This window comes from Siniperca chuatsi, linkage group LG20 (genome assembly GCF_020085105.1).
Source record: "Siniperca chuatsi isolate FFG_IHB_CAS linkage group LG20, ASM2008510v1, whole genome shotgun sequence".
NCBI classification, from domain to species: domain Eukaryota; kingdom Metazoa; phylum Chordata; class Actinopteri; order Centrarchiformes; family Sinipercidae; genus Siniperca; species Siniperca chuatsi.
The window spans coordinates 17,699,210-17,727,068 of record NC_058061.1 but is presented as its reverse complement, the minus strand read 5'-3'; the positions used below and the strand labels follow the sequence as shown (position 1 = coordinate 17,727,068).

The following is a 27,859-nucleotide window of genomic DNA, read 5'->3' as shown; positions in this document are numbered from 1 at the left end:
GTATTTACAACACTACCCCCAATATTTACTGATGTAGACTTATGTAAAAAGAGCTGTGAGTAGTTATATTCAGCAAATCACACACACACACAGGCTTGTTAGATAGTTATATTTCTGATGGGGCTTTCAAGTACAAAACAACAACATATCAGGTAAATCCTGACAATATAAAGGCAGCACACACTGTCCAGTGTTATTCAGAAGAGTAGCTAAATGATAAATGTGTATCCCATTCTCATCCTATTTCCCTTAAATGCTTTATCACATCAAGACACATCACAGACACACAAAACAGCTATATGAGGTAACAAAGTCACGTAAGAGAACATTTTTCAATAAGTGTTTATGAATTTAAAAAAAAAGGAGAGAAGAAACATCAGATAAAAGTGATAGTGGTTCCCTGAGCTCTGCAGTGTTATGACTGTGCTCAGTGCTGGGCGTTGCACACACATGCTGTGTATTCAGGTTTGTGTGTGTGTGTGTGTGTGTGGTGTGGGGCAGTCCTGCATGCAGCCCATTCCTGCTCACAGTCTGATGCACACAGCATTCTGACTTGACTGGACTTTATGAGTAGCGGTGTGATGATTGTGATTAGACAGACTGTCCTAAAAGTTTGTTTTCTTTCCCCTTACCATATGTGCATGTAATGCATCCTACCAGTAAAACAGAACAATAAAGTCATCTCTTTCTTTTGGACCAATTTATTTTGATTTATAGATTGTAAGTGTAGTTTTTTGTTCAGTTTGATTTACATTAATAATTTCTGTCTCAGCACTCCATAACAAAGTTTTCAGAGTATGAGAGATACAGGTCTAAAAATACAGCAAATCTGTAGCTGTGTGCTTATCAGAACACTGCCACAATATCTGCCGTGCTTTGCCAAATTTTATTGTACAATTTCCAAATTGATCAACACTTGGAAATGACCTTGATGCATTGTTTTGCTGTTTGAAACTACAACTAAAAGCAAAGCAATATGTTGCAAAAGGTGCCAGATTGACACTGTCTATGTTAGATCCACTTCACATTACAATACGTTTAATTTTTTACACATTTACTCAAAAGGTTAACTGATGTGTATTTCTATAAATTTTATTATTTGTATCTATATTTTCTATAAAAATATAAGTCACAAGCGTAAGTAGAAAAATAAAATTTGGAGATTCTGGACAATCTTTGTCATGCCTTCATAAAATATACAAATCAGGAGTAAAGATACACTAAGTGGTTGTCCGAGTCCCTTGTTCAAGTGTAAAGCTTCCCTGTTGGTTTTGTTGGTGAAAAGATTAATGTCAGTACAGTGTGTGTCTGTATCCCAGTGTTGGTCCTGGCAGTGGTGGATCAGTGTTGATCGTGGCACTTCTTCTCCAGGGCAGAGCTCAGCCTCTCTCCGGCACTGCTGCAGGACTTGAGAGCTTCACTGTTCCTGCAGATTCGGAAAGAAACAATGTACAATGCGTTAAGACTTTAAAGTCTACAGGAACTAATGCGACTTTTTTTTTTGTCAACAGTTCTACACTACATTTATGCTTTTATTCACAGGTTTCACATTGAATGACAAGTAAATCTATGCCAAAGCTTGTGTAGGTAAAAAGATGATCCTACTTGGACATGAAGGTGTGAAGCAGCGAGGCGTGGTGCTGGGGGAAGTACTCCTGCTGGACAGCGTGTTCCAAACACAACAGCTGACCTGGGACCAGGGACACCTTTTTCACCTTCCCCTCTCCCTGAAACACGGAATGGAAAAACCTAAATGAACTGATAACTTAAAATCAATCAATAAGGAACTTAAATCAATAATACGATTTTCTATCAAACAGCGATAGAAAGGAAAGAAAACTCAGCGAGGACTGTGCCCTAAAGAAAAGCACATGTGATTGAATGGATCAGCTTATTTTCTTTTTGCCCCATTCCAGATGAGATATGATGATGTGACAGATTATGAATAAAAGAAATTAGCATTATGTACGGTAACAGCAGAGGGACTCCTAAGTAAAAGCATTTTCACAGCAGGCACAAATATTTTGTATTTAAGCTTGCACACAAAGGCAGAACTAATGTGTAGCATTAGAAAACTGGAACGCTGTATGTGGACAGAATGGTTCAATCAATGATACACGTCAGATTCAGTAACTACGACTAAGGCACAGAGTTTAAATCTCCAAGAAAACACATGTAAACAAAGTTTCTAAAGCCTCATTTCCACTGCATGGCTCGGCTCGGCTCAGCTCGACTCGCTTTTGGTACCAGGTACTTTTCTCGTTTTCCACTGCAGATAGTACACCCTCAATGTAGGCGGGTTTCTCAGCTGATCGTCATAGCAACGGCGTGTGAAACTGCCGTGACATCATCTTCAACGCGGCACAAATACACAAACACAGGCACTCTCACTGGATCCTTTCATCTGCAACAAAACAGAGAACCGTCTGCACTTCATCAGCTGACCACGGCTTGGTTTTGCGGGCTGCCGTTTTTTAAAATCTGGGTTGAGTGAATGAAAAAAATAAAAATAAAAAATTGCGGTCGCTATTGATGGTAGCTTGGCTATTTAACAATGGCGGATTTTTGCAGGATGTCCCGTGTCATGCAAGTGACGATTCTAGTGATGATTCTCTCTGACCAATCAGTGGTCTGCAGTGTTTTAACGCCACCTTTTAGTATCGGCTTGGCTCACTTGGAATCTCGACCGAGGTGATACCAAAAAAAGTACCAGGTACTATCTGCAACTTTTGCCAATGGAAAGTTAAAAAAAGAACGGTTCCAAGCGAGTTGAATCTAATAGGGGAGGATTGTGTCAGCTCCAGATTCAGCACCTCGGAGAGAGCACATCATGGCGCTCTGAACATATCATTACTCTTTATACTTACTTTCTCATCACATTTTAGCAGGAATCAATCTGACAGCATTACATTTATTGCAAAGCGTTGTATGTCATGGTAAAAGCTGAAAGTCTGCAGTGTAGCAGACCCAGAGAGGCTCGACCAGATAATTAAAGTTACTATGTGTAGAACTTATGTAATTTGAGTCTTTACTAATAAAAATAAATAAATAAAAAAATCAAACAATCCCGGTGCCCATTAGCCCATTGGTTTTGTGTCAGATTCTTGGGGAGACAGGGTTGGGGGTTCTGTAGCAGCGCTGTACCTTGAGGAGTCCCATCATGACCAGCAGCGTGGAGAGGAAGCAGTATGACTGGAGGGCTGAACCAGAGAGGAGCTTCTGCAACACAGCGTCTGTGGGACAAAGTGATTCAGGTTTATTTAAATGAGACGACAGATACCACTATGTGCATAAAGGATGAGATCTATCAACAACAGTATTTGCAAAATAGTCCTGTTTGTTTTCAGTAGCAGCAGCAGCATTTTATTCACCAATAGTTTCAAGGACAGCCGTCTTGGTCCCTGGTTCCTCGCTGTACAAAGAAGCAATTTTCAGAAGGACATCAGCGGCCTTGTGCTGGTCAGATGCATCCACCTGGTGAGAAGTTTTATTAACAGATTATATCCATTCTGTGCAAAAGATTCTGTTTGTACACCTAATCCAGCACACTAAACATCAAAAAGGGACAGTTATATCAGATTGTTGACACTTTATATTTACTTATTTTAAAGTCTTACCTGTTGCTGCAGGTTTGTCCTCATCTCTCCCAGCTGAAGAAGCTTCTCTGCAGAGGGGCAGCTGAGGAAAGACATGATCTCTGCCTGAGGGTGGACACAAAGTCACGATCAGAACAGCAGGAATCCTGATTTTTTTTTTTGGTTAATGTTAAATAATTAAGTGATTGAACGTATATATAGAGTCATTCAGCCATGACAGGGCGTTTCAAGACCCTGATATGAAGTTCACTGCAAGGCTGTTTACCAAAGACATTTTTCTTTTAACATGAAATATTAATGTACAAGCTTTCAATTTGTGCACAATATGACTAGACTACAATAGTTAATTTGTTTAGAAATTAACAATATAGACCCAACATAACAGCTGAAGACGAATAACTTGTCTGGTAAAGATAAATATAAATCTGAAAATGTATGTAACATGTATTTTGTGTCATCTTACTGGGCTCTGAGGTTTTGCAGGACTGTCTTCTTTTCTTGTTAGTCCATTTTCCTTCACAATGTCTCCGTCCTCCTCGTTGTCTTCATTACAGTCGTCACTGGCATCATCATCATCATCTTCTTCCTCATCCTCATCGTCAGGTTCTCCCTCATCATCACTGTGGTTAAGTCAAAGGAACATACTTTTATTTCTTTGTGAATTTCATCCTTAGTGTGCAATTAACAAGTGTTTTTATTTCTGCTGAATTAGACAAAAGCTTCAGGAAAGATTAATTTGATTACTTAATGTTACACAAATACACACACACACACACATACACTACCTGAGTGACGCCAGCATGTCTCCTTTGTCCATGTTCTCCATAGCTTCTCTCAAGGCCTCACAGCCCTCCTCTCCCAGACAGTTGCCTATTAGTCACATACAAGAGTCATTTTTACCACCTTTACAATAGCTATGATGATAGCAGTTCCATAGTCAGTGTGCGTACCGTTCAGATCCACTGTCTCCATGTGAAGTTTGTCCTTAACAGCCTGAGCCACCACTAGTGCTGCTGCCTCAGTGATCTCACCAAATGACAGATTGAGCTCCTGAAGACAAGGACCGTAACAGGATGTAATCAGCCTGCTGACAGAGCAGACACACACAGACATAACAGGCTGAAACTTGTTGGTGAACTGACCTTGAGGATTGGCAGTCCCTCTCTGAGGACTGCAGCGAGGGCGATGGCTCCTTCAGAGCGGACCAGACAGTCTCCAAAGTTGATCACCTGTACATTTCTCAGGTGCCTCAGAGCCTGCATGAACGGGAGGAGAAAACCGTGTACAGAAACTCAGTTTGGCTTTAACACACTGGCTATATATCTGCTCTACTTATAGGGAATGTCTGAAGAGGCCTAACCTGTGCCATGGCCAGCGTTCCCTTCTTGGTGAAGGTGTTGTCATTGAAGTTGAGGACGCGGAGCTCTGGGTTATGTCGCACAGCTGAAGCTAACGCCATCACACCTGCGTAGTTGATGCCATTCTGGGGCATGTGGACTTCTTCCAGGCTGCCCATCAGCTTAAATGGAAAAGAGAGTGGACTTTGAGGTGTAAGGGGCGGGCATTTGAAGTGTCAATCACCTGAAGCCCAATGTTGAATCTTCAAATGTCTTTTTTGGTCTGACCAACAGTCCAAAATGCAAAGATTTTAAATGTATAGTGAGAGAAAAGCTGCAAATCCTCACATTTGAAAGGCTGAACTGGAGAATGTTTGGCAATTTTGCTTGATAAATGACTTTAACAATTAACTATTGTTAAAGTCCATTCATTTTCTGTCGATCGACTAATTGATTTATAAAATGATCGTTTCAGTTCTATTTGAAATGTTGCTAGTTAGTTAGTGTTTGTTTTTATTTTCTGAAAATATGAATGATTCATATTCAAACATTCAGTGTAAATGAGGAGTTTGAGGAAATTATGACAAAAATGTTTTGATTGGAAAACGCATTGTGTTGAAACGGAAAATAATTGTACTAACTAACTGTAATTACTCCTGTGTTTACAAATATTACTGATGTAAAGCTTTAACAGTATCAGAAAAAAACAAAAACAAAACTTGACTTGGTAGTCTAGTGTTATAGTGTTAGTCCATGTATTAAAAAAACCTGTCAATCAGTTTGGGAGTAAGTATAATCTACCTGAAAGGCCTTGGCCAGGGCGCGGGCTCCTTCATTTTCCAGGCGGTTCCTCCCTGCGATGAACACTCTCAGTTTGAGTGGAGCTCCGAGCGCTGATGACTGTCTGTGGCACTCAATCAGAGCTTCAGCCAGGATCTACACAAACCATACAGCACTGATATGGTCTGCACTGTGATGCACACATGTATTAAAACCTGCCCAGTGTGGAACGTTATTGCAGTGGTTTATTGTAAATCTGGAGCACCTGCTTCTTTTCTTCCAGTTTGTTTGGTTATAGGACAAAAGTACTATTTGAAGTCTTTGAGGTGCATGAGAGATTGACAATGTTAGGTCAAAACATAAAAGGCATTCAGCATCGCTGTCTGTGAGCTCACCTTTCCTCCTCCGATCCCCATGCCACAGTTGTTGAGCTTTAGCTCCCTCAAGGTGTGGCAGGAAGGGCTTTTGAGCAGCTGCTCAATTCCCTTCACACCGTCCGGCCCAAAGGCGTTATCGCTCAGGTCCAGCTCAGTCAGCCTGGCCCCTGCACTCATTAATGCACTGCCCAGAGACCTCTGACGAAAGCACAGAAAGAGAACGTGTGAAGCAGGCATGTTCTGAGAGTGGATATCAAACAAGTATACAAGTATAACATGACAAAGCAAATCCTGAAAACCCATTGAGCTGCATAAACCAGTGTCTGAAATTCTCACCAGGGCTGTGGGGATTTCAGAGCGCAACCTTCCGGTGAACATGTCACTCCAGTAGCATCTCTGAAAGACACAAAGGGTTTTAAACGAAGAGAAAACAGTGTGGTGTGTCTTCTTTGCTACAACAATGGACAGAAGGAATTTGACAGTATCAATACTGCAAAGCTGGGTATTGAACCACAGTACTGTTTGCAGTCCAACCAAACTGCGTCTTTCGTAGAGCGTCAAATTGCACAGTACTGAAAGTTGGCATGAATGCTTAGTCATATTCTAAGTCTTAACAAAATACTGCTGCAGATTTAAATTTCAGTTCAAAATAATTAGGATCAATACTGGCAGTACCATCACTGGTCTTGGGCTACTTGATAGGTTAAAGCCAAATTTGTGGTCTGGCCCATGTCTGTTCACCGTGAATGCAAACTATGAACTGAGGAGTACCTGGAGCAGGTCTTTGCTCTCCAGAGCCTTAGCAATGGCCCGGGCTGCGTCCACTCCCACAGTGTTCCCCTCCAGGCGTAAAGCTCTCAGACTCTGGTACTGCTCTATCTCACGGACCAGCTCCTCCACTGAAAGTGCAGAGAAAAGGTTGTCAGGTCTGAAGAGAAAACAGGGACCAGTCCTCTAATGTCTACATCACACAGTGGTGAATAAAAGGAGAAAACGAAGATAAACCCGCTCTGCAGCTCTGTTCAGCATCTAACCTGATTGTGCGTTGTCCAGCTTCAGTCCCAGGCCTTTGTAGCTCAACTCTCCATCGCCGACATGGGTCTTGGAAAGAGCATCAGCCAGCTGAGCAATGTCATCTGAGGCCATGATGACTCTGTGGAGACATCCAGAAGTCAGACAATAGAGAGATGGATCAGATTTTAGTAACTTCCTCAACATATACCTGAGCAGAAGCACAGTAGTATACCCGAATTCTAAAAATGGTGCTCAATGACAGCTGATACATTACAAACAGATCATTTTCTAACAGTAGAACTATCAACAAAAGTCACGGTAGCTATTTAGCTTCACCGGTGTTAGCTAGTAGAGGTGCGCAACATAAGAAACGTTGACACCACTAGCTAAACTAAAAGTGATGTGACTGTGAGTCCGGGCTTTATAAAGTGTATTATCCTGTCTCTCAGCCATTGGATCAGTCAAACAGCGCTCACTGAAGCATTGGACCTCACCACAAAGACTAATTTCCAGGGGAATGATAGCGAACACACGCCGCTCTTCCGTGAAGCGCGCCGGTTGCTAAACCATGTGACGTCATGCTGCCCGGGTTTCTTTTTCGTTGATTGCGTTAACGGCGGTCAAAATTGATCTATAGGTGTTTTACCGCCACCTGCTGGCCCCTGCGACATGTCACGTTTTACTCTATGAACGATGACTGAACGATGAAATTAATACATTTTAAAAAAGGTAAGAATGACCTCATTATAATTTTATATTTTGTCAAACTACTTTTTTAAGGTCAAAAATTTACTTTCACAATTGAGAATGACTTCCGGATGGGAGCCGAAACGTCTTGATTCTGAAAACAGTGTCCAGATGACTACGACTGAAACCTTTTCTACGACTTTCACGCTTTAAAAAACGTTCAAATTTCAATTTCAGTTCTATTTTAATTCCGTGTTTGTTTGTTTTTAATTGTGTTTATAAGCTACCCAACTCAAAAACGTTCTTTACTTAATAAACCGTTTTCTTTTTTTTCCAAAGAGCAAATTAATAATGATTCAATTATCTGCATGTTGACATATACTGTTTATTCAAAGACTTTGGGGGTATTATTTTAACTTAATTAAATCAGTTTCTGTAGCTCAGTAATCTCCCACTTTATATTAGGGTAAATACTGTAAATTTAGAGATTTTCATGTCAGTTATTTGTGCTGTTATGGTTACTGAAAATGACACTCACTTATTCACTATGCTGCCACTTCTCTTGAAAAAGAGCTATATCTCGTCTGCTTCACCCAAAGAAAGGGTCATAAATTCCCATAATATAATATATAATATATATATCCACATATGCAAATTAATTTAGAGAACATAGATTTCTTTTTAAAAGCCACAGATGAAAGGAACCTGCCAACATGGTAATAACTATTTTTTAAACACAATGCATAGGAAGCAGCATGAGTACAGATGCCCATTGTCAAAAAAAGTTCATACTGAGCAGTAACTTATTTTCCAAATTGCTCAGCCTCCTTGAAAGATCCATCATCACCACTAGCCTAAGTACTTCACCTGTAACCACATCTACACACACTGATATAACTAAGGGGGGGGGGAATGTACAATTTTCATGCATTGCAATGCATTTTATTTTCACACGTTTGAAAAAGGGATTGATGCTCTACTAACCACTACAGCAACACACCGTTAAGCTGTAGCCTACATCTCCTCCAGCACTGATGCGTCACACAGTGCTGTGTGAGTGCCTACCTGCTGCTGCGAAGCGATTTCATCCAGCAACTTTTGGAAAAAACCAATACCATAATAGGGAAACGGGGTGTGACTTGAGGTATGATCTATGACATGATTAGAAGAATACATTTTACTCATAATATAAAATGATCATAGCTACATATTATTAAAAAAAATAATAGCAATAAAATAAAATATAAAATAAATACAGACCATTTATTACATTACTGGCTTGGTGACCAGTATTTCTAATACGACAAACTGTATGAAACCAGAATCTGTAATATAACAACTCACTAAAATGTCTGTGCTCTACTCTTGTTTTGTTTTGTGGGTACACCTTGTACCAGTTGGATGACATTCAAGTTTCATGTTTTGGTTTGTGGTAAATTTTATAATACTTTGATGGCACAGCGTAGTCTGGCGTACTTACCAATACTTTTCAATATGCTTTGTTCTATTTATGTGGCACATTTTAGGTGTTTACAAAACACCATAGGTAATTTAGGACAGAGCAGGGTAATAGTTTAAAATTCAGTTCTAATTGTATTTGTCTAGCACCATTTCATACAAAAGCAGTTCAATAAAATAATATTATGTAAATAATAAAACAGAGGCAATTATTGTTCATATGATTGCATTATTCTACAATTAAATCTAAGCAAGGTGTGTGTTTTGGGAGATGTTTGAAATTCTAAGGGGTAATGGAAATTAACTAAATATATTTACTCCAAGGCTGTACTTAATTACAACTCTAGGGAATTAGCACTTTACTTCATATATCGAATATTGTACTCTACAATACATTTATCTGACCTGACAAGTACTAGTTACTTTGCAGATTAAGATTTTACATACAGACATTAAATCATATATAAATCAGTACATTAAGTGGGTAAAATTAGCTCCATCTCAACCAACTAAAACGGCTAAAAGGCTACATACACATGATTGCATCTGTAATAATAACCCAGTATGTAACACTGAAAAGGGTCAGTATGCTCATTTTTTCACTCACATTATACAGAACATTTGGTGATAATACTTCTGCATTTTTATTTAAACAAACGCTTTGAATGTAGGGCCTATAATTGTAATTGAGTATTTTTACACTGTGGTGTTACTGTTTTTAGTAAAGGATTGTATCATTTGTCCAGAATACAAATGCACATCAGGTGAAAACTAAGCCCAACCTAAACTGTGACACATTTATAGCAGCCCTCCTGTGGCCATACTTCTCCAGGATCAGGAAACTTGTTGCAGTACTGCACTGGCCAAAGCAGCTAGCAGTTAGCTAGCTTACGTTAGCTAGTCAGTATCCAGCAGGAGTCGTAGAGCAGAGAAACTCGTGCTCCGTCCACATACCAATGACAGGGACACTAAACTTACAAATATGCGCCTGGACATTGACTGATATTTGGTTGTCTAGTTTTTCCTATCTTTATCGCCAACGCTCTGTGAAGCTATCTCTGATCTGAAAAGCGCAGTAACTTAACTCTCGGTGAGTTGCCGTGCTAAGTGAGGGCTTTGGCTATTAGCTGGGGCTCCACTATTAAATGAAGTTATAGATAGCTAGCTAGCTAACTTACCTGGTAGTAAACACCGGGTTTATAAGCAGTGTAGCCGTATATGTCATCTCAGCAATCATTCTTTGTAAACTGTAAATTAAACAATGCGTGTGACTTCGAAGAGAGTCAAACGTGTTTTTGAAAGCTAAGTGCTTTCTTCATTTCTTTGGTTAAGCTAAGTTTCACTGATTAGCATGTAGGCTAAGTGAGGAACTAGCATTAGCTGGCTAATCCTAACTACCGGTATGCAAACTGAGGTAGCGTTAACGTTACCTAGCTACACTAACGCCATTGGCAGCTAACCCGATGCAACTTGTGTATTTTACATGCATCACTGTCGGTGAAACGTTTGGTTGGAGTTGACGACCTGTAAGCCTGCATATCACACGCTAACGTTATCATTTCCCCAACATTGTTATGGCTAACGTTTAAAATTAATATGTAACGTGCATATGCCCCCTCCCACACAATTTCCGCAATGTATGCGTCAAATGTGTCTCGGTGTAACGTTACTGTGTCATCCTCAGATTAACAAAATGTTAACGTAACTTATTTTACGCTAACTAGTATCCAGCTTCACCGTTAGCTGTCCCCGCTGTTTGTTTACGCAAGTCCGATGATTGCTTAGCGTGTTTAGTGGCAGGCCATGGCTTCTTTAGGACTACTGTAAGTAGTTAGCAGGTTTTGCAAACGTATTTAATCGCAAAACAAAACCTTATCCATCCACACTAATGTGGACATTTTGACCGTAGCTGTCGGTTAATACCGCAAGAAGTGGAGTTTTAAGCTGTTGCGAGTCAACCTTGTCTTTACCCTCAGACTATGGATCCTGATCGACAGAAACGAAGAGAAGAAATTCAGAAAGCAATGAGCTTTATCCAGTAAGTGAACAAATACTATTGACTTAGAATGCCTCCTTTACAACTAACTAGGAGTATCATGACCGAAGTGCATACCACTTGTATATGGTGAACAATGACATCTTGTTTTCTGCCTACAGGTCATCTTTGCCTTTCCCAGAGCCAGAGAGTTATGAGGTTTGCAGTGATCCTTATGATCCCATTTTTCGTTCACAACTTTTTTAGCAACAATGTGGTCCTACTTTTTTACTCACAGATTACACCATGAACATACTCACATTTTGTTCTGTTATCTCAGACCTGAGACATTGTAATTTATCTTAGCCTCAATCTTTTTCTCTCTTGCTTTTCTCACTCCTCCCTTTTTCTTCTCATTTGGTCTTACTGACCATCTCATATTACCTTCCCATTATTGTTTTATGTCACCCTCTCCCTCATCCTATCACCCCCCTCATTATTCAATCTCTCTATGACCTCTCTCTACACATTCCCTTCAGGCTTTTCTGACCCAGTTGGTGTGTAACTTGCTGGACGAGGGCAATTCTTGTTTTCGAGATGGGGACTGGCGTCAGGCGACCCAGCAGTATGGGGAGGGGATCAGTGTCGCCCGCTACGCTCAGGCTGAAGCCCTCGTCATCCCCCACGAGCTGCTGGAGAGCCTCTATGTTAACAGGGCTGCAGCCTACTACCAGATGGTGAGTGAGAAGGGGAAAGAGGGGATATGTCACTTGCAGATGCTCATGTGGACAAACAGAAAATGCAGTAGGGAATTTATATCATTTTGACTTAGCAGAGATCAATTACTGGTAAGCAAACAAAGTAGTTTTTAAAATGTTGGTGTCACACATATAGTGACTCCGTAGGCACTGTACTACACTGATTTTGTCTGCCACCACATTGGATTTGGGGTGAATCTGCTGTATTGGTCTATTATTTAAAGGACTCAACTTTGGAAATAATTTTCAGCTTTATTATATTTACAGTTTATTTGATAGCATAGTTTCCATTGTACATTGTTAGAATATCTTCTATTAATTATTATGTTTGTAGTAATCAGATTATTTTTTAGTTTATTATTTTGTAGTTTGTGTTTGTAGTAATCAGATTATTTCCCATTTTGTCTGGGTCAGAGCAAGGAGCCAAACCCTTTTTGTGACAGCAAGCAGCGCGGCTAATTGGAAATGTTCTAATCTTGAGACACAGTATCTGTGATAATGCTGGGATGAAACACAGGCTTTGAGTCTGTGAACCTGGTCTCATTTGTGGTCGTTATGTCAAGGTATCGTTGCCAGTTTGACCGTTCTGTACTGATGCTTTAAAAAGCTACATCCAGCACATTCATTAGCAGGAATGCTCTGACATGATGTGCACATTCAAAGTCACGAATCAAATGATCTTTTCTTGTAGGTTCGATTTAACTCCTAATTTCCAAAGCCTTTCTTGGTCTTACTGTATGTCTCTGTTTTATCTGTCTCAGAGGGAGTATGAGCGCGGTGTTCAGGACTGTGACAGTGCACTGTGCGTGTCAGAAGGCAGTCGCAGGGCTTTATACCGCAAAGCGCTCTGTCTGAGGGAGTTGGGACGATTCAGAGAGGCCTACGAGTGTGGAACCAAATGTCTCCTCACAGCACCACACGTATGTCATCGACACTAAAAATATTAACGCAGATGACTTTTTCCCTCATCATTTTTAAGATCTGGTTCAAAATTAAAGATTACCTCTAAATTAGTAAGTGTAGATAGTAAGTGCTTTAGTTTATAATAATCATATCAGTGATATGATTTATTTGATGACTTCCTGGGCTACATTGTGTTCCTATAATTAGTGAATGAAACTTATCCTTAGCTTATCCATAGCACTTGTTTTTATGATTCATCTTCCAGGACAGGCAGGTGAATGACCTGGCCCAGGATCTGGCCAATAAACTGGGCCTGAAGGGCCGTAAAGCTTACGTCAGCCCACAGACAGAGTCCATGGCCACAGAAGGGGAGAGTCACGGGGAGACTTCCCCACCCACAGGAGAGGTTGGTGCTGTTGTCATAGTGTAGAGTTGCATATTTGGAATGTGGTGACTGAATAAGAGGCAAATCATGTCTGATATTTTTTTCTCTTTGTCTTCAGATGTCCTCTAATGGGCTGGAGTCTCTGGGTGACATTGGACCAGGTATGACAAACTGGCAAACCTTGAACATTTCTGCCTTCAAGCCAGATTCCCATTTGTTTCCAATATTAATTTCCTTATCTCCATTGCTGTTTTCATCCCTCTCAGGGGACCTGTCTAGTGCTCAGTGCATCCCTGCTCCTTTGGCCACACCCATCCCAGTCAGTGATGACCCGGCGACGCCCGTGGTGACCCCATGCACTGACCTGTCAGAGAGCCCCAGCAGCCAGGCCCTGCCTCCCATGCCGTACTCCGTCCCTGTGTCGGAACACATAGAGGAATGCAGCAGCAGCGTCATCAAGGACGAGCTAGACAGTCTGCTGGAGTGCATCCCCAAGAAAGTCAGTGAGGTGAAGGAAAGATGAGCGAGGGGCCAGAATTGTTATTTTCACATTTATATCGGCACATAAATTGCTCTTTTGTTGTTGTTTTGCTCAATTAAATTTAGAAATGCCCCTTGTAATATTCAGCCAGGAAGGGCACATGTGTGTTTTTAGTCGGGATGACTTCAATTGGTAGGCCCTCTACATGAAGCAGTGCTTGCCTCTGTCTGTCTCCTGGTCCAGAGTCCAGTCCAGGGTGCTATCCCCACCAACCTCCCCAACACGGCTGTGGGTCTCCGGCCTCCATACTCCCCAAGCCTTCCAGCCCCGTCACCCCAGCTTCCCCCAGCCTACTTCAGCTCCTCCATCGGTGAACTGCCCCCTCTCGAGCCTTACTCGCCGCTGGCCCAGCGGGACCAGGGCTCCACCCAGGCGCAGGACGCACTGGGAGGCTTCCCCACAGGGGCCATGGATGGAGAAGGGAAGGCAGGAGTTGCCGCTGGTGGGCTGGACTCGTTGTCTGAGTACACTCTCCCTGGTGAGCAAAGGGTTAAATGTGTCTTTATCTATATAGGGAAAACAGTCTTTGATTTTTTTAAAATGTTGCACTAAGTTGTCTTGGTGTGTTGGTTGAACTAGATGGCAGAGACAAATAATGTTGGGAATTTTTTTTACTTCAATCACCAGAAATCTTGTAAAGTGACAGTAGATTACACATGGTATGCTCATGTTTACCATAATGGTTCACATACCCAAAGAAATCAAAAGGGATAATAGGACTCACTTCATTGTTGTAACTCCACGTATTCTTAAAGTATTTAGTGCACCTATAACTCTGGTTTCTGCTAAAGTGTATGTGTTTTAGCTCTGCACACTGTACTGTTGTTTACTCAAAAAAGATTGCGTTGTACATGTAACTGAATGCTGATTTATACAAGATCATTACTAGTTGCCACGTTGGATCATTTTTCATTTCATTTTGAGATGTGCATCAGCAGCAGACAGTGTGAGTCAGCACCATTACAATATGGTGTCTGACATCAGTGTCCTTGTGTCTTGGTCTTCAGGGGGAAGAGTGTGTCACAGCTTCATCCCTGGAATGCGCAACCACAGTGCTGCACATGCAGTGAGTAACCCGTGGACACATGTGTGCACACACACACACACAGTTCTTCATTAGTTACATTTTTGCATCATCTCTTGCAAGACAAACTGCTTTTACGTGGTATAGTTAATGGTGCCATTTTTTATTAATTAGCAGCCATTTCTGACTTTGGCGCTAAGTAGTCTTTGTGTTTAACATCACATCTCCACGCCCCCCTCTTCTTCCTCAGAATGGTCCAGCAGGAACCAACCTGTCGCTGCTCTCCAGGAATCCTCTGGCAGCCACACATGAGTTTCGGCAGGCCTGTCATGCCTGTTACAGCCGAATAGGTTGGTCCAAGTTGCCGACTTGCCGACTTCTGAGTCACTTCCTCTTACTAGCCTTTGACCAGCTACTTTTTTCCCTCTTTTTTTTTTTCTTTTTTTTCTTTATTTTATTTTACAAATGTTCAGTGGGATGTGGCAGCACTGCCGTCTCCTTTATGTGAAATATCTAAGCAGGTCATTAAAAGTGTTTTTCAGTCTCTATCACAGAGTAGGAATTGCAACATAATTTACAGAAACATTGTAGTTATTACTTGTTTTACGAGGTAATTTAACATTCTCTTTCCTCCTCTTGCTAACAGGTCCGCGAGTGATGGACTACAAGTATCAGCCCGAGGCAGCACACCGCTGCAAGAGGGATGTGCTGCTGTGCCGCCTCAAAAACACAGATGACCCCACTTGGAAGAGGATCCGGCCACGGCCTGCACGGAACAACTTCCTGGGGGCATTTGTACTCTGTAAAGGTATGTATGTATATATTATGAATAACATACTTGAATGTATGTAGAAACAGCCCCAACAGCCAAATGGAGCTGAAATATGAAATATTTATATTCTGTTTAACATTCTCTTTCCCTTGGGTCCCGCAGAGGTGCAGGAGCGTCAGGAGTGCCAGTATGGGGAGAACTGTACGTTTGCTTACTGCCAGGAGGAGATTGATGTGTGGACCCAGGAGAGGAAGGGCGCGCTGAGCCGAGAGCTGCTTTTCGATCCGCTGGGCAGCACAGAGAGACGGGCGCTCAGCGTCACCAGGCTGCTGCAGCTCCACATGGGCATGTTCATGTTCCTCTGTGAGGTGAGACTGCGGTCTGTGTTTCTCTTGTTCTTTTTAGTCTCTTTAGACCTGCACTTTTGGAGCATTTGAACAAGACTTTGGCTTATCTGCATCTCTTTCCTCTTTCAACAGGAATGTTTTGACAGTAAGCCTCGCATCATCAGCAAACGCAGCAAAGAAAACTTAGCAGTCTGCTCAAACCTCACAGCTCGACACCCATTCGACGACAACAAGTGAGTGTAATGGAGTTTTTGTGTCTTCATTTTGATAGAAAAGTCTTCAAATTCAGTTTAGTTAGGTTTATTAATGGTGTGGTGAAACAGAGGGGATAAATACACTCAAAATGTAATTTTCATTTTGTCTATTGGCCTGTAAAAAGCGTGCCTTATTGCCATTGAACAGAATTGAAATCTGTAAAATTGTATGATTTTGCATCTCTATCCGCTGCAGGTGCCTGGTGCACGTGGTGAGGTCAGCGAATGTGCGCTACAGTAAGGTGCGTCCCTTACACCCTCTCTGCCAGTTTGACGTGTGTCGCCACGAGGTTCGATATGGCTGTCAGCGTGAGGACAGCTGCTCCTTTGCTCACTCCGTCATAGAGCTCAAATGCTGGGTCCTGCAGCAGGACACTGGTGGGTAGAACACGCACATCGGCTTTCTTTTCAATTTGTAGAAAATATTGTAATATTGTTCAACCTGGAATGAATTTACAATAAAACAAACACACACAATAGACACAAAGCCCCCAGTACCATCACACAAAGTAAAAGAAAGACGGGATTTGTATACAGAACTCCCAGAAGCAGTCAAAAACTGGGGAGAAAATCAGTCAGTATACAAAACATTTAGCTTTTAACTGTGATAAAATGTGATCCAGTACATAATGTTGCTTTCTATGATTAATATTAGAGGTCTATCATACTGGCAATACTGAAATAATGTCTTGCCAAATGCATGCTGTATTCGTAAGAAGTTGGAAAGGTATGGAAACGGTACTGTTGTAAGACGACAGTCAACACCAACAACTGACTATGACCGCAAGATCTAGTAAAGTAAGTGATGAATCATTGAAGGGTTTTTCATGTTGCTTTTTGCATTTCCTTCAGGTATCACCCATGAAGAGATGGTGCAGGAGTCCAAGAGACACTGGCAAAGGCTGGAGCAGAATGCACAGAAGCAGCAGAAGGTCAGACGGGAAAGGGCACTGAGACAGTTGGATCTCTTGCACTGTTTTTTATTATATTATTTTTTTAATTTTATTTTTTTATATATATGTATGGCGGTTCCACTGTACTGCAGTTGTTGTCACTGCAAATTGCCTGTGTTAGCCCTGGTAGGGTGAGGACAGCCACATATGTCTTCTGATACACATGGCAGCCAGCCAGTTCTTTTCACCTGACAAGGAACTTGTCAGTTTTGTTGCCAGGTTAAGGCTCCTGTATACCTCAAACAAAACAAACAGCTGTGTAATACAGCGCTGCTTGCAAATGTATACTCACTGCAAAATTGTTCTCGCATATTTCGTCTTCCTTGACCATTCATTCTGTGTATCCAGTTTCACCCAAAATCCAATTATTTGAGTAAAATAAGCTAAAATGTTTGTGTTAGAATTCTGGGGAAATGGGTAAAGCAAAACTTGATTTGTCTGTTTATCCATGTTAACTTCTCATTTCTCTCCTTTCTGTGTGTTTCAGCCTATCCATATCCCCCATCCGAGCAGCAGCATACCTGCAGGAGGAGTAGTGGGAATGGGGGGTGGAATTGGAGGAGTAGGGGGAGATGGCATCGGTGGGGGTGGTGTGAGCCCAGTGGGTGGGGTGGGGATGGGGGTGGGAGGGTTAGGAGCAGGTGCGGGAAGAGGGCGGCCCCTCAACCTGAAAATGAAGTTTGTGTGCGGCCAGTGCTGGAGAGAAGGACAGGTCAATGAGCCCGACAAGAACCTCAAGTACTGCACTGCCAAAGCACGGCATAGGTGAGTGAGGCCTGTCTCACACAAATACGTGCTTGCACCGTCATTTGTGTCCCATGAGTCAAAGCAATACGACACAGTGTGATCTAATTTCAAATCTGATCTCTACAGCTGACTGTCCACTTTTTTTAGGTTTGTTTCCTTTGTTTGTTTGAATTCATGTCGGCTCTCTGTCTCCTTAGCTGGACGAAGGAGCGTCGGGTCCTGCTGGTGAAATCATTTGAGAAGAAGAAGTGGGTTGTTGTTCGGCCTCTGCCCTTCTCCCGCACCTATCCACAGCAATATGATGTGAGTTCCTGCTTTTTCCAACACAGTCCTTAAACACTCTTTTCTCTTCTCCGCCCCTCCACCTCTCTTACATGCTGAGTATAGCTGATGTTTTTGTCCTAGGGGCAGGTGGTGTTGTAAATGTAAATATCTTGTAGCTGCCAGTGTGTCTTTGACAGTGTTTTCATGTTGATATTGTCAGTTGTTTTAAATAACACAATACTTCAGTAATTGTAGGATTACTGTAATTAGAAAGAATTCATTTTAAGGCCTTTTAAAACAATTAGTGTATTTTATCCAACTCTTTCTGGCAACCATAGGAATTGCAACACTACTTTTCCAACACAGTTTATTGTGGCCTATAGTTGACATAAACAACAACAAAGTGACATTTTCACAGTTTAGAGGGTAAGCTAGATAATCAGATCCAACATGAAAATCTGTTGGCATCACTCTGTAACACTTTACTTTTGCCTGTGTCTCATCCAGATGTGTGTGCATGTGATGAAGCAGAAGAAGTGCCACTATATTGGGAACTGCTCATTTGCTCACAGTCTGGAGGAGAGGGACGTCTGGACGTACATGAAGAACAACAGCTGTAAGCTCCTGGTTCCATCCAGAACCACTGCGTTTTGAGATCAGTGCATTTAGAACTTTTTAATATACAAGTGGTATACAAAAGAGTGGTGGTGTATGATATGTACTTCACACTAGGGCTGGGCGATTAATTGAATTTTATTTTCAGTTACGATTTTGGCTTCCAACGAGTATGAAAACAAGATAATTGAGATAAAACTATTCTTGTGCAACATCCCGTTTCGCAATGATGCTCTCGTTTTGTCTTGTGTTATAAATCCAGCGCACCCGTTTCCTTTACAACGGTGTGTTTTCGCCTCTCCCTAGAAGCCCGAAGTCTGTTACAATCAAGCCCCCCCCCCCAACCAAAAAAACCCCACTGCGTTGCTGTCATGAGCTTATGCTACAAGATGCCGTTTAAAGTTAATAATGTTGGATTACTATTTCTTATTTCATTGGCTATTTGGGATTTTTGGGGTAATGCATATATAATATTTAAAAAATGAAGCATTTGAAATGTTTTTTTGTGATGAAATAATCGTGATCTCAATATTGACCAAAATAATCGTGATTATGATTTTTGCGATAATCCAGCAGCCCTACTTCACACATTTCAATCTAGATTTAATTATCATGTTACTCCTCAGATTTCTAATCATAGCCTCTGGTCCGTGTGTCTCCTTTTTTCCACCACTACATTCCCAATAAAGGCCCGTAATTATTCTGATTTTTGAAGTGCCTACCCCATCCCACTCCACTCGCACTGATTGTTGTTCGGCGTAACACACTGTATTCAAGGTTACAGAGATTGTCTTCTGTTTCTCTACTTTCTTACCTCACTTCTCCACAGTGAGAGACATGCAACAGATGTACGAACTGTGGCTGCAGCTCACCAATCAGAGTAGACGCACAGATAGCTCTGCTGTGACCCCGCCCCCAGACGACAAGCAGGTCACCATAACAGCAGATTACACAGAAAGCATGGTGAGTGGTTATAACACTATAATCACTGATTAAACCTGCCACCCATATTTTCAGTGGCCTGAGTATCAAGTGAACATGGCATATTCATTTTCTCAACTGATGTGTCAGAAAACTTCTTCTGATGAAGAAGATGTTGTTTTCAAAGTATTTTATATAGTAATGTATAGTATTCTGCCTTGTAACTTCAGTTGTTAGTGGAAACTAACTATAGCTTGTTGCATTGTTACAGTACAGTATTTCACTATGGACTTAATAAAACAGATCAACTAGCAGCAACAGGAAGTAGTTGTTTGATGTCTGATAGCTCACCATATTTGTACTTCTGAGAGAAAATCTGAGAGAAATTCAGAAAAAGAATTAATTTGCAAACAGAACCTGCTATATAAAAGGTTTGGACACAGTTTATAGTAACTGACTGCATCTCTGTTTGCTGACGTTAACGTGATCGTTGGTAAGTGTGTGAGAGATGAACTGTGTCGATGTGTATCGTTTCAGGGAGGCCGGCGGTTGTCAGACGGGGATGATCTCTGAGTGTTGTGCTGTGTGAATAGAGGCAAATGATCGCCACAGAGAGACAGGCCTGCCATACCAGCTACAACTGAACAGTCTGTCATCTTGCCAGTCTGACCTCCTCTAGCATCTAGCCAGCAGTGTGAGAGCAGACTGACACCCAACAAAATGGTTGACCCCACCTATATATATATATATATATATATATATATATATATATATATATATATATATATATATATAAAAACAACACACACACACACACTTTCACACATCACATGATACACAAAACATAGGCACCGATTAACACAAAGAGAAACCTTTGTACGTGAAAATACAGGACTTGGCTTGAGCGTTGTGTTTTAATATCATGCTGCAGTTACACACAGCACCTTTAGGTTCCCCTTCAGCAGATTATACCACAGAAATTCCACAGACAAGTAGTTTTGCTTTGACTAAAATAATCAACCAGTATTCCCTAGTGCTCTTTGGAGTATCTCTTTATTTTTTTTTTTTTTTCCTTCTGAAAAATCCTCGCAGCACTGAAACAGTTCTTGGGTGGGCGCGCTGGTCGCAGCTCTTAAATTTAGCTTGGTGATAGTTCAAAACTGAATTGAGGCTCGGTACTCCTACGCTTAAAGTTGAAATTTTAACTTTGGAGTGCCAAAAATGCTGACGATGGCTAACGAGACTGAAGAAACTATATAGCATTGTAAAAAGAGGTTCTTGGTGGACACTCCTTGTTGAGCTGCGTAACAACCAAATCCTACTCTCCTTCCCTCATGGGAATATAACGAGAGGGTCAAAATAACTCTTTGGAGATTAATGATTTTGAGCGTAATTTTCTTTACAAGGGGAGTAGTACTTCCTTGTTATATTGTCTGCCATATTGGTAGAACGCTATGAATGTAATGCCTGCACAGGCCTTTAAAACTGAAATTAGTCATTTAAAACGTTGCTGTGGTTGTGGAATGTATGCAAGTATATTTACATGCCCAAAAAAACCCAACTTGTATAACATGACAGTTTTCCCCCTCCCCCTTCTTTATTGATATAAAAAGGCCCCTTGATAGCCGGTTATATAATCATACCGGCGGCTCATGCATGGAACGAGCAGACACGCACACACATTCACATATTAACCTTGTAGTTGTTGTCAGCTGATGTCCAGGTGAATCAAAGGGTGCGTGAATGTCAGCTCCTCTGAGGTTGACAAAAAGGGGGGACAAAACATCTCAACTCATCACCTGTGGCTAAAGTACACATGGCTAATGGCTCAAAGCAATTGTTGCCAAAGCGACCAAGGTGCTATTCACCATCACGTACTTTAAACTGTATTGGTAAGCAACTGACACAGATGTGAAGCTGGTGTAGGAGGGCTATAGAGAATTGACTGCAGCACAGATGCAGAGTCTTGGCTAGAGCTGCTCTCAATAATTGATCAGACCGCAGATGCCCATTTAAAAAAAAAAAAAAAAAAAAAAAAAAAAAAATGACCTCACTTAGACTGAAGCACAGTGAAAATACTGACCGTGAAGAAGACTTAAGTTGTGAAAAAAGAGGAGAGTTTTGTAATAATTTAAAGAAAAAAAGATGTCCAGATAGATAATTTAAAGAATGAAAACCTGAGAGACTGTCTAATGAAAGAATGGAAGATTATTAAGAATGTATTTTTCTATAGTTTATTGTGAGAATATTAAAGATAATTTGAAAGTAAGGGAAAGTTGCCACTTCTTCAGTTGAACTGGGGTCATTATTTCACTGAAAACCAATCATGCCCCCACAGCCTTCAAATGGAAACCTGTGTTCCTCATATGCATCCAAATATTATGTTCCTGATAGCTAATGGTAGCCCCTAAGATTAACCTTTTCATTACGGGAAACCTGCTAGCTTGAGACAGACGCACCACATTTTGTGCCTAGAAGCAACACATCAACATGTGACACGAACACACATGCAAAAACGCGCGCACACACAGAGAGGCAGGACATCTGTTGCCATCTTATTCTAGCCTTTAATGTGGACAGAGACACGACGGAGGTATGTCTATATTCAGATACATATACACACATATTATACATATTTACAAATAATGGTATACTACTAATAATAATTGATAACTTAGCGGTTAAGCTTAATAAATATATAACCTGAAAATCTGTATTGATTACATAGAAGAACTTCTTGTTATTGAGGTATTGCTATATGACATGTATCGCTGAACTAGATGATTATAGTGATTTTTTTTTTTTTTTTTTTTTTTTTTTTTTTTTAGATTTTTTTAACTATTCTTTTTATTTTGTAATTTTTCCTTCTGTGTGGGTTGTTCCAGACAGGGTTTGTAATGAAGGGGTTGCAGCAGAGATTGATTTGAGTTTCAGGCTGAAAGTGTCGAAATGGATTACTGAGGGTTAAATCTTTACAATTAGAACAGAGGGGTAGAAATCGAGTGAGTCACCCAATTTGACATGTTTTTGATTTTTTTTTTCTTTGTTCACAAGTGCAGCAGCTAAACTGGATGTATAGAATGTGGAAATGTTCCTGTTCTTCAATAGGGAAATAAAAATGTTTGAGAAGCTGCACATATTCACAGTATTCTATTTATATCTAGTATCTAATTTTCCTGTCCAGAGTGACCTCGGCTCATTGCATAAATCAACAAATGGCTTCAATTCCCAAAATACTGACATTACACCCAACCAGTACTGAAGAACATTATGGTCAATTGGAGCAAAACGTTTAAAAAAAATAAACATTTTACCTAGAGATAGAAAAGATCATAAAACCGCAGTATAGTGTTTTGTGATATTCTGTTTCGGTCAGTGGATAAATAGAAAATAGAGAAATGATTGACACCAAATGCTGCAGTGTCTTAATTATCCAGCTCCTAAAAGCTGACTTAATGCCCAATCAGAATTTAAATGGACAGCCCAGCCTGGGCTAAGCCTAAAATGCAGATCTCAGGTCAGCTTTGCTGGTCACTCAGCAGCGGTTTTGGGGATTGTTGATAATGAGCCCTTGTCTGGAACAGCCCAGGTATTAGCTTCTTTGAGGGATCGTATTACTACTACTACTACTAGTATTATGATGAATATGATGATGACAATGATTGCTATCTATTGACTATTTCTATTTCTTCTCTATATGCTATTGATATATGTATGTTAATTGCAATGTATAACTCTCTTTATATATGTATCCATGTATGAATATAATAATTGACAGTAAATATGCGTCTGTGTATGCAGCAGTGCACAGCTCTGTCTGGGAGGCAGTGAGCAGAAAACATCCAGCTTTTGATATTTAATGTAAGGCTCTTGAGTTTTTAATCCCACAGATGGTGATGTCCGTTATCAGCCTCCAACGGCTGTAGGTTGTCAGTACAAGACATTTCACACAGTACGGTAGATCTGCTATATATTAATGTTTTCTGAGCTCTGTTTGTAGGCCTTAGGATTGATTGGGCACTGGCCAAAGGAAAAAAAGAAAAAGATAGTTGATGATTAAAGTTTACAGTATATATACTGTTAACTGTTTCCCCGTTGCAGTGTCTCCGTGTTGATCCTACCAACAGAGCTCGCTGCTCACTGTGTGTTTTTGTTTAAATTTATCATCAGGCAAAGACAGATCTGGAAACAAAAGCATACACAGTAGCCTATATACTCCCGTATAGCGCCTTATTCGGTATACTACAACCTATAAGATGATACATACCCCTATTGTATAATCCTGCTTACGATATACAGTATATGATACCTGATACTTATTATAATACTTAGACACCCTTATAAGGTAATTTAGATAAGAGATGGTGGAGCTGTTTTTTTTTTGTTTTTTTTCTGTGGCTGTGGAAGAGTTTGCTGTGGTCAGTAATGTGTTCCCATCTTGTTTTTCAGGGTGTTAGAAGAGTGCCGCACACTCAAATGCTCTTTATCATTCAATTGTTGTTAGCAGCTGGGATGGAAAAAAATTAACATCAGCCACTAACCAAAGCTTGGTAAATCCTCGTTTTGGCTGAAAAAGCTGTAGCTGGTAAACAACCAAAAGATTTTAAAATTCGGCTACATTAAATAGTGAATATGGCTGACATTTTTATATGTATTAGCCAGTGACAAGTGGACAAAACATTGTCCATCCACGTTTGAATTCCTGCCTTTTTAAAGACACGTTGAAGTAAATTGTTAGAGAGAAAAAAAGCAGAGCATTTGAGGGGAAGCTCCTCTTTCATTGTTGGAGAAACGCCAACATTGATGATGTAACTGACATGCACAGAAAAAAAAGAAAAAGAAAACTGAATACCTGTGCTGCATATTCTGTGTGTGTGCTGTTAAAGGCAGGCGAATGACACATACTAAAGGGGAGGCAGGTTTCTGCTACTGTATCTCTACACAACAAATCTCACATAGTAATTTTTCCCACGTTAGCTCAGATTTTCCGTCTTAAACAAACTTGGTTTGCACCTTTTGTGTGTCTCCACATTGCATACTTTGTCAGCCTACCTTACCAAATATGACTGACTGCCATTCATGCTGAAAAGGTGGGGAAAGCAGTCCATGAGACCTGAAGTTTACTGGGCAGAGGACTCTGACCCTGGTGCCCAAATCACAGTATGACTTGCACATTGATATCAAATGTCATCAGATGTGGAAGAGATTTGGCATTGCATTGTTCCATTTTTGTTTCTTTACTCCTTCCTGGTCCTGCATAGCACGATCAATGCTATGCACCAATCAGAGCCAGCTAGAGACAACTTTGTAATAATTTGAAATTGTAATAAAACAACATCCTCTCACTTCAAAAGGCTCCTTATGTAATAAGTTGATGATTTTCACAAGGGTGAATTACCTATGCCTAGCATCTTTCTGTTTTACCTTCTTTTCAACATGAATGGCAGTGAATAGTGCTCAGTAAGTATGGCTAAAGTATGCTTTGTATTACTCATACCTACAATATTTACAGTTTGTTGAAAGATGAGGACAATCTCAGTTAACAGCAAGAAGTCCAAATTACATCACTATTGTCCTTGAAAGGTTATGCTATCCTGCGTGCTTTGACCTTTGATCTTAAAGTGTTCCAAGTTCCTCAGGCTGGCTGCAGAACAAGAAACCTCCAACATGCGCAGGCTCTCATTGCCTTTCCTGCCATCATTACAATATGGTTATTATTCATGCAGTGTGTAAGCACACAGACACGGTGGCATTTTGGTAATCGTCACACCTGTAGCTGTTATTTAAAAAAAAATAAAAAAAATAAAATAAAAAAGAATTTCTTTTACTTCTCAAAGGCAGAAGGTCCATGCTGACTTACAAATATAGTTGTTTTTTCTGCTGTAGGCATCAGACCTCCGTGCTAGATAAAGCAGACATGGCAAAATTGATTTAATTGCGTTCATTAAGTTATAGAACAATGTTTCTGCTTGGGTGTGATTTTCCTAAAAGTGACTTAAAGGTTCTCTTTGCCCGTTCTGACAAAAGTAGCTTTTGTCTTAATCTAACCCGAGTTTGTGCATCAGTTCTGGTCATCACATCCTGCTGCAGTTAATGAAATGACACAGTTCTCAGCTGTGAAAGTTTCTGCTTAACAAATATTCATATATACCCCCTTTACTGTTTGTGTCATTTGATTCCCAGTACCAACACACACCTACACAGCCACAAACAATCTTAATTTATCGGTTTTCAATCAGTTAGAAATTATCAGTTATTTGAATCAGATGAAGAAACCAGGGTTGTAAGAAGTGGAAAGAACAAGGCCTCTTTTTGTACTGTATTTTTACATTTCGTTGTTTTGTTTTATCTTCTTGACTGTTTTCTCTTTTCTCCTCCCTGGTTGGAAGTTCATGATCACACAAGTGGACCAAATCTCTTGAAAGCATTTAATAAACAGACCGTTTTAGAATAAAATGTGTTTCTCCATTTATCGAAGCACACAATTCACGCTATTGTCAGAAGACCCTGACGTGACGTGTTGCTGATGATTATGTTACAATAGTTATTCATCCTGAGTTTAGTTCATGAATGTTAGCTGTTATAAACACACTAAACACTTCACAGTTTTAAGAAGAAGAACTGGGCATGGAGCAACAGTATCCACTATGGCTGACCAAAGAGCACCACACTGTTGAGTGATGTGTGTGCAGGAACACTGCAGCAATTAGCGCTTATAAAGGACATGGTGACCTGTGTGTACATATGTTTTTGTAATCTGTTTAATTACCTTAAAGGGACAGTTTACCCCAAAATCCAAAATACATATTTTTCCTCTTACCTGTAGTGCTATTTATCCATCTAGATTGTTTTGGTGTGAGCTGCCAAGTTTTGGAGACATCGGGCGTGGAGATGTCTGCATTTTTTTATTATAATGGCTATATGGCACTGTGCTTGTGGTGGTCAAAGTGCAAAAAAAGAAAAAGAAAAACTCAATAGCAATGTCTCTTTCCAAATATCATGACCTGGTTACAGATTTGGTGTGAGCAGTTTCATGTAGGAACTATCGGTAGAAAGAAAACAGTTCCTACACGAAGCTGCTCACAACAAATCTGTGTATTATCTTGAGTAACCGGGTCATGATTTCTGCAAAGAGACATTGCTGTTGAGCTTTTCAAATGTATTCTTTTGGCACTTTGAGCACGACAAGCTGAGTGCCAAATAGTCCCATTATATTCGAAAGAAGGCAGACATCTCTACGGCCGATATCGCCAAAACTCAGCAACTCACACCAAAACAATCTAGATGGATAAATAGCACAAAGGTAACAGGGAAAATATGTATTTTTGATCTTTGGGTGAACTGTCCCTTTAAAGGATAGTTTACAGTTTTTTCAAGTCTGTCTTAAAACAATACTGACAGGCCCTTATGTACATTGAAACCGTTTTTGCCTCCTGTAATCATTGCTCCTGCAAAAATATATTCCAAAGTTTATATTAAATGTGAGGCTTCACCAGTCTGAGTTAGACAAGTCAAAGGGGTATCTTACAGTCTTTTAAGGACAGAATTCCCTCCTTGCATCTCCACGGCCAATGTTTCTGTGCTGAGCAGTGGTGGGGGGATGGTGACAAAAGGGGAATTTCATACGAAAAAGACTAATTTTGATATACTCACTCAGACTGTTGAAGCCTGCTCACTTGACTATTGTTTTAAGACAGATGTGAACAGGATTTTGGAGCCTGGCTGCGGAGAGTTGCTCAGTGGTTGGGGATTGATGTTGGGTGGATGGTCGAGGTCAGGGCTCTGTGCAAGCCGGTCAAGTTCTTCAGAAGTACACAGAACTGTGGCCATATAGTGTAGCTTTTGGTTTATTTTCGGGTTCTGATATATTCCAGTAGAACGGAAGTGAAGGGAATGAATTGCTCATGTTGATCAAAGCATTTATAATCCATTGATCGTGCTATGGATATGGAATTGATATTGATGCATTCATTCTTCTAAGGGGTGTTTGTATTATTCTATCTTCCTTTTATGTATGTAATTGAGGGTGAAAAATGAAACATTAAAATCACCTCAATATAATGCAATATAACATACTTATTCTCTGATTAAACTGAATATGATTGAACTAAACAGCGCCAGGTTTTATTGCAAACCGGTCTGACTACGTCA

General features: G+C 40.5%; 2 protein-coding genes across 8 annotated transcripts; one reads left to right on the top strand and one right to left on the bottom strand.

The window, feature by feature from the left end:
* Window positions 1–94: 94 nt before the first annotated feature.
* Window positions 95–10,560, bottom strand: rangap1b (Ran GTPase activating protein 1b). 4 transcript variants are annotated; one of them, XM_044178989.1, is made up of 16 exons: window positions 10,428–10,560; window positions 7,125–7,243; window positions 6,862–6,989; window positions 6,427–6,486; window positions 6,109–6,288; window positions 5,735–5,869; window positions 4,957–5,115; window positions 4,739–4,852; window positions 4,547–4,646; window positions 4,382–4,466; window positions 4,060–4,216; window positions 3,618–3,701; window positions 3,372–3,474; window positions 3,145–3,233; window positions 1,606–1,727; window positions 95–1,426 (listed from the first exon to the last, which is right to left on the bottom strand). In XM_044178989.1, the coding sequence occupies exons 1-16, from the start codon at window positions 10,484–10,486 to the stop codon at window positions 1,342–1,344; spliced, it is 1,779 nt and encodes a 592-aa protein (XP_044034924.1). In that variant the 5' UTR covers window positions 10,487–10,560; the 3' UTR covers window positions 95–1,341. The 4 variants fall into 4 exon arrangements, with proteins under 4 accessions (XP_044034924.1, XP_044034926.1, XP_044034925.1 ...); XM_044178991.1 differs by lacking the exon at window positions 10,428–10,560 and adding an exon at window positions 7,599–7,729; XM_044178990.1 differs by lacking the exon at window positions 10,428–10,560 and adding an exon at window positions 7,581–7,603.
* Window positions 10,062–26,164, top strand: zc3h7bb (zinc finger CCCH-type containing 7Bb). 4 transcript variants are annotated; one of them, XM_044178982.1, is made up of 21 exons: window positions 10,062–10,339; window positions 11,226–11,287; window positions 11,407–11,443; window positions 11,764–11,961; window positions 12,744–12,902; window positions 13,151–13,291; window positions 13,389–13,431; window positions 13,537–13,769; window positions 13,995–14,289; window positions 14,819–14,877; window positions 15,086–15,185; window positions 15,482–15,643; window positions 15,770–15,975; window positions 16,087–16,187; window positions 16,405–16,586; window positions 17,061–17,140; window positions 17,649–17,926; window positions 18,106–18,211; window positions 18,680–18,788; window positions 19,617–19,750; window positions 20,246–26,164. In XM_044178982.1, exons 2-21 carry the CDS (start codon window positions 11,229–11,231, stop codon window positions 20,279–20,281), a joined length of 2,718 nt encoding a protein of 905 aa, XP_044034917.1. In that variant the 5' UTR covers window positions 10,062–10,339; window positions 11,226–11,228; the 3' UTR covers window positions 20,282–26,164. The 4 variants fall into 4 exon arrangements, with proteins under 4 accessions (XP_044034917.1, XP_044034914.1, XP_044034916.1 ...); XM_044178979.1 differs by having other exon boundaries at window positions 13,537–13,778; XM_044178981.1 differs by lacking the exon at window positions 10,062–10,339 and adding an exon at window positions 10,639–10,775 and having other exon boundaries at window positions 13,537–13,778.
* The last annotated feature ends 1,695 nt before the right edge of the window (window positions 26,165–27,859 follow it).

Coding starts and splice junctions, on each gene's coding strand:
- rangap1b (XM_044178989.1), bottom strand. CDS start 10,486: ATGATTGCTGAGATGACATATACGGCTACACTGCTTATAAACCCGGTG. Junction 5,116..5,734: donor CCCTGGCCAAGGCCTTTCAG/GTAGATTATACT, acceptor TTTCCATTTAAG/CTGATGGGCAGCCTGGAAGA. Junction 4,647..4,738: donor AGGGACTGCCAATCCTCAAG/GTCAGTTCACCA, acceptor CCTTGTCTTCAG/GAGCTCAATCTGTCATTTGG.
- zc3h7bb (XM_044178979.1), top strand. CDS start 11,229: ATGGATCCTGATCGACAGAAACGAAGAGAAGAAATTCAGAAAGCAATG. Junction 11,288..11,406: donor AAAGCAATGAGCTTTATCCA/GTAAGTGAACAA, acceptor TTCTGCCTACAG/GTCATCTTTGCCTTTCCCAG. Junction 13,779..13,994: donor TCCCCAAGAAAGTCAGTGAG/GTGAAGGAAAGA, acceptor CTCCTGGTCCAG/AGTCCAGTCCAGGGTGCTAT.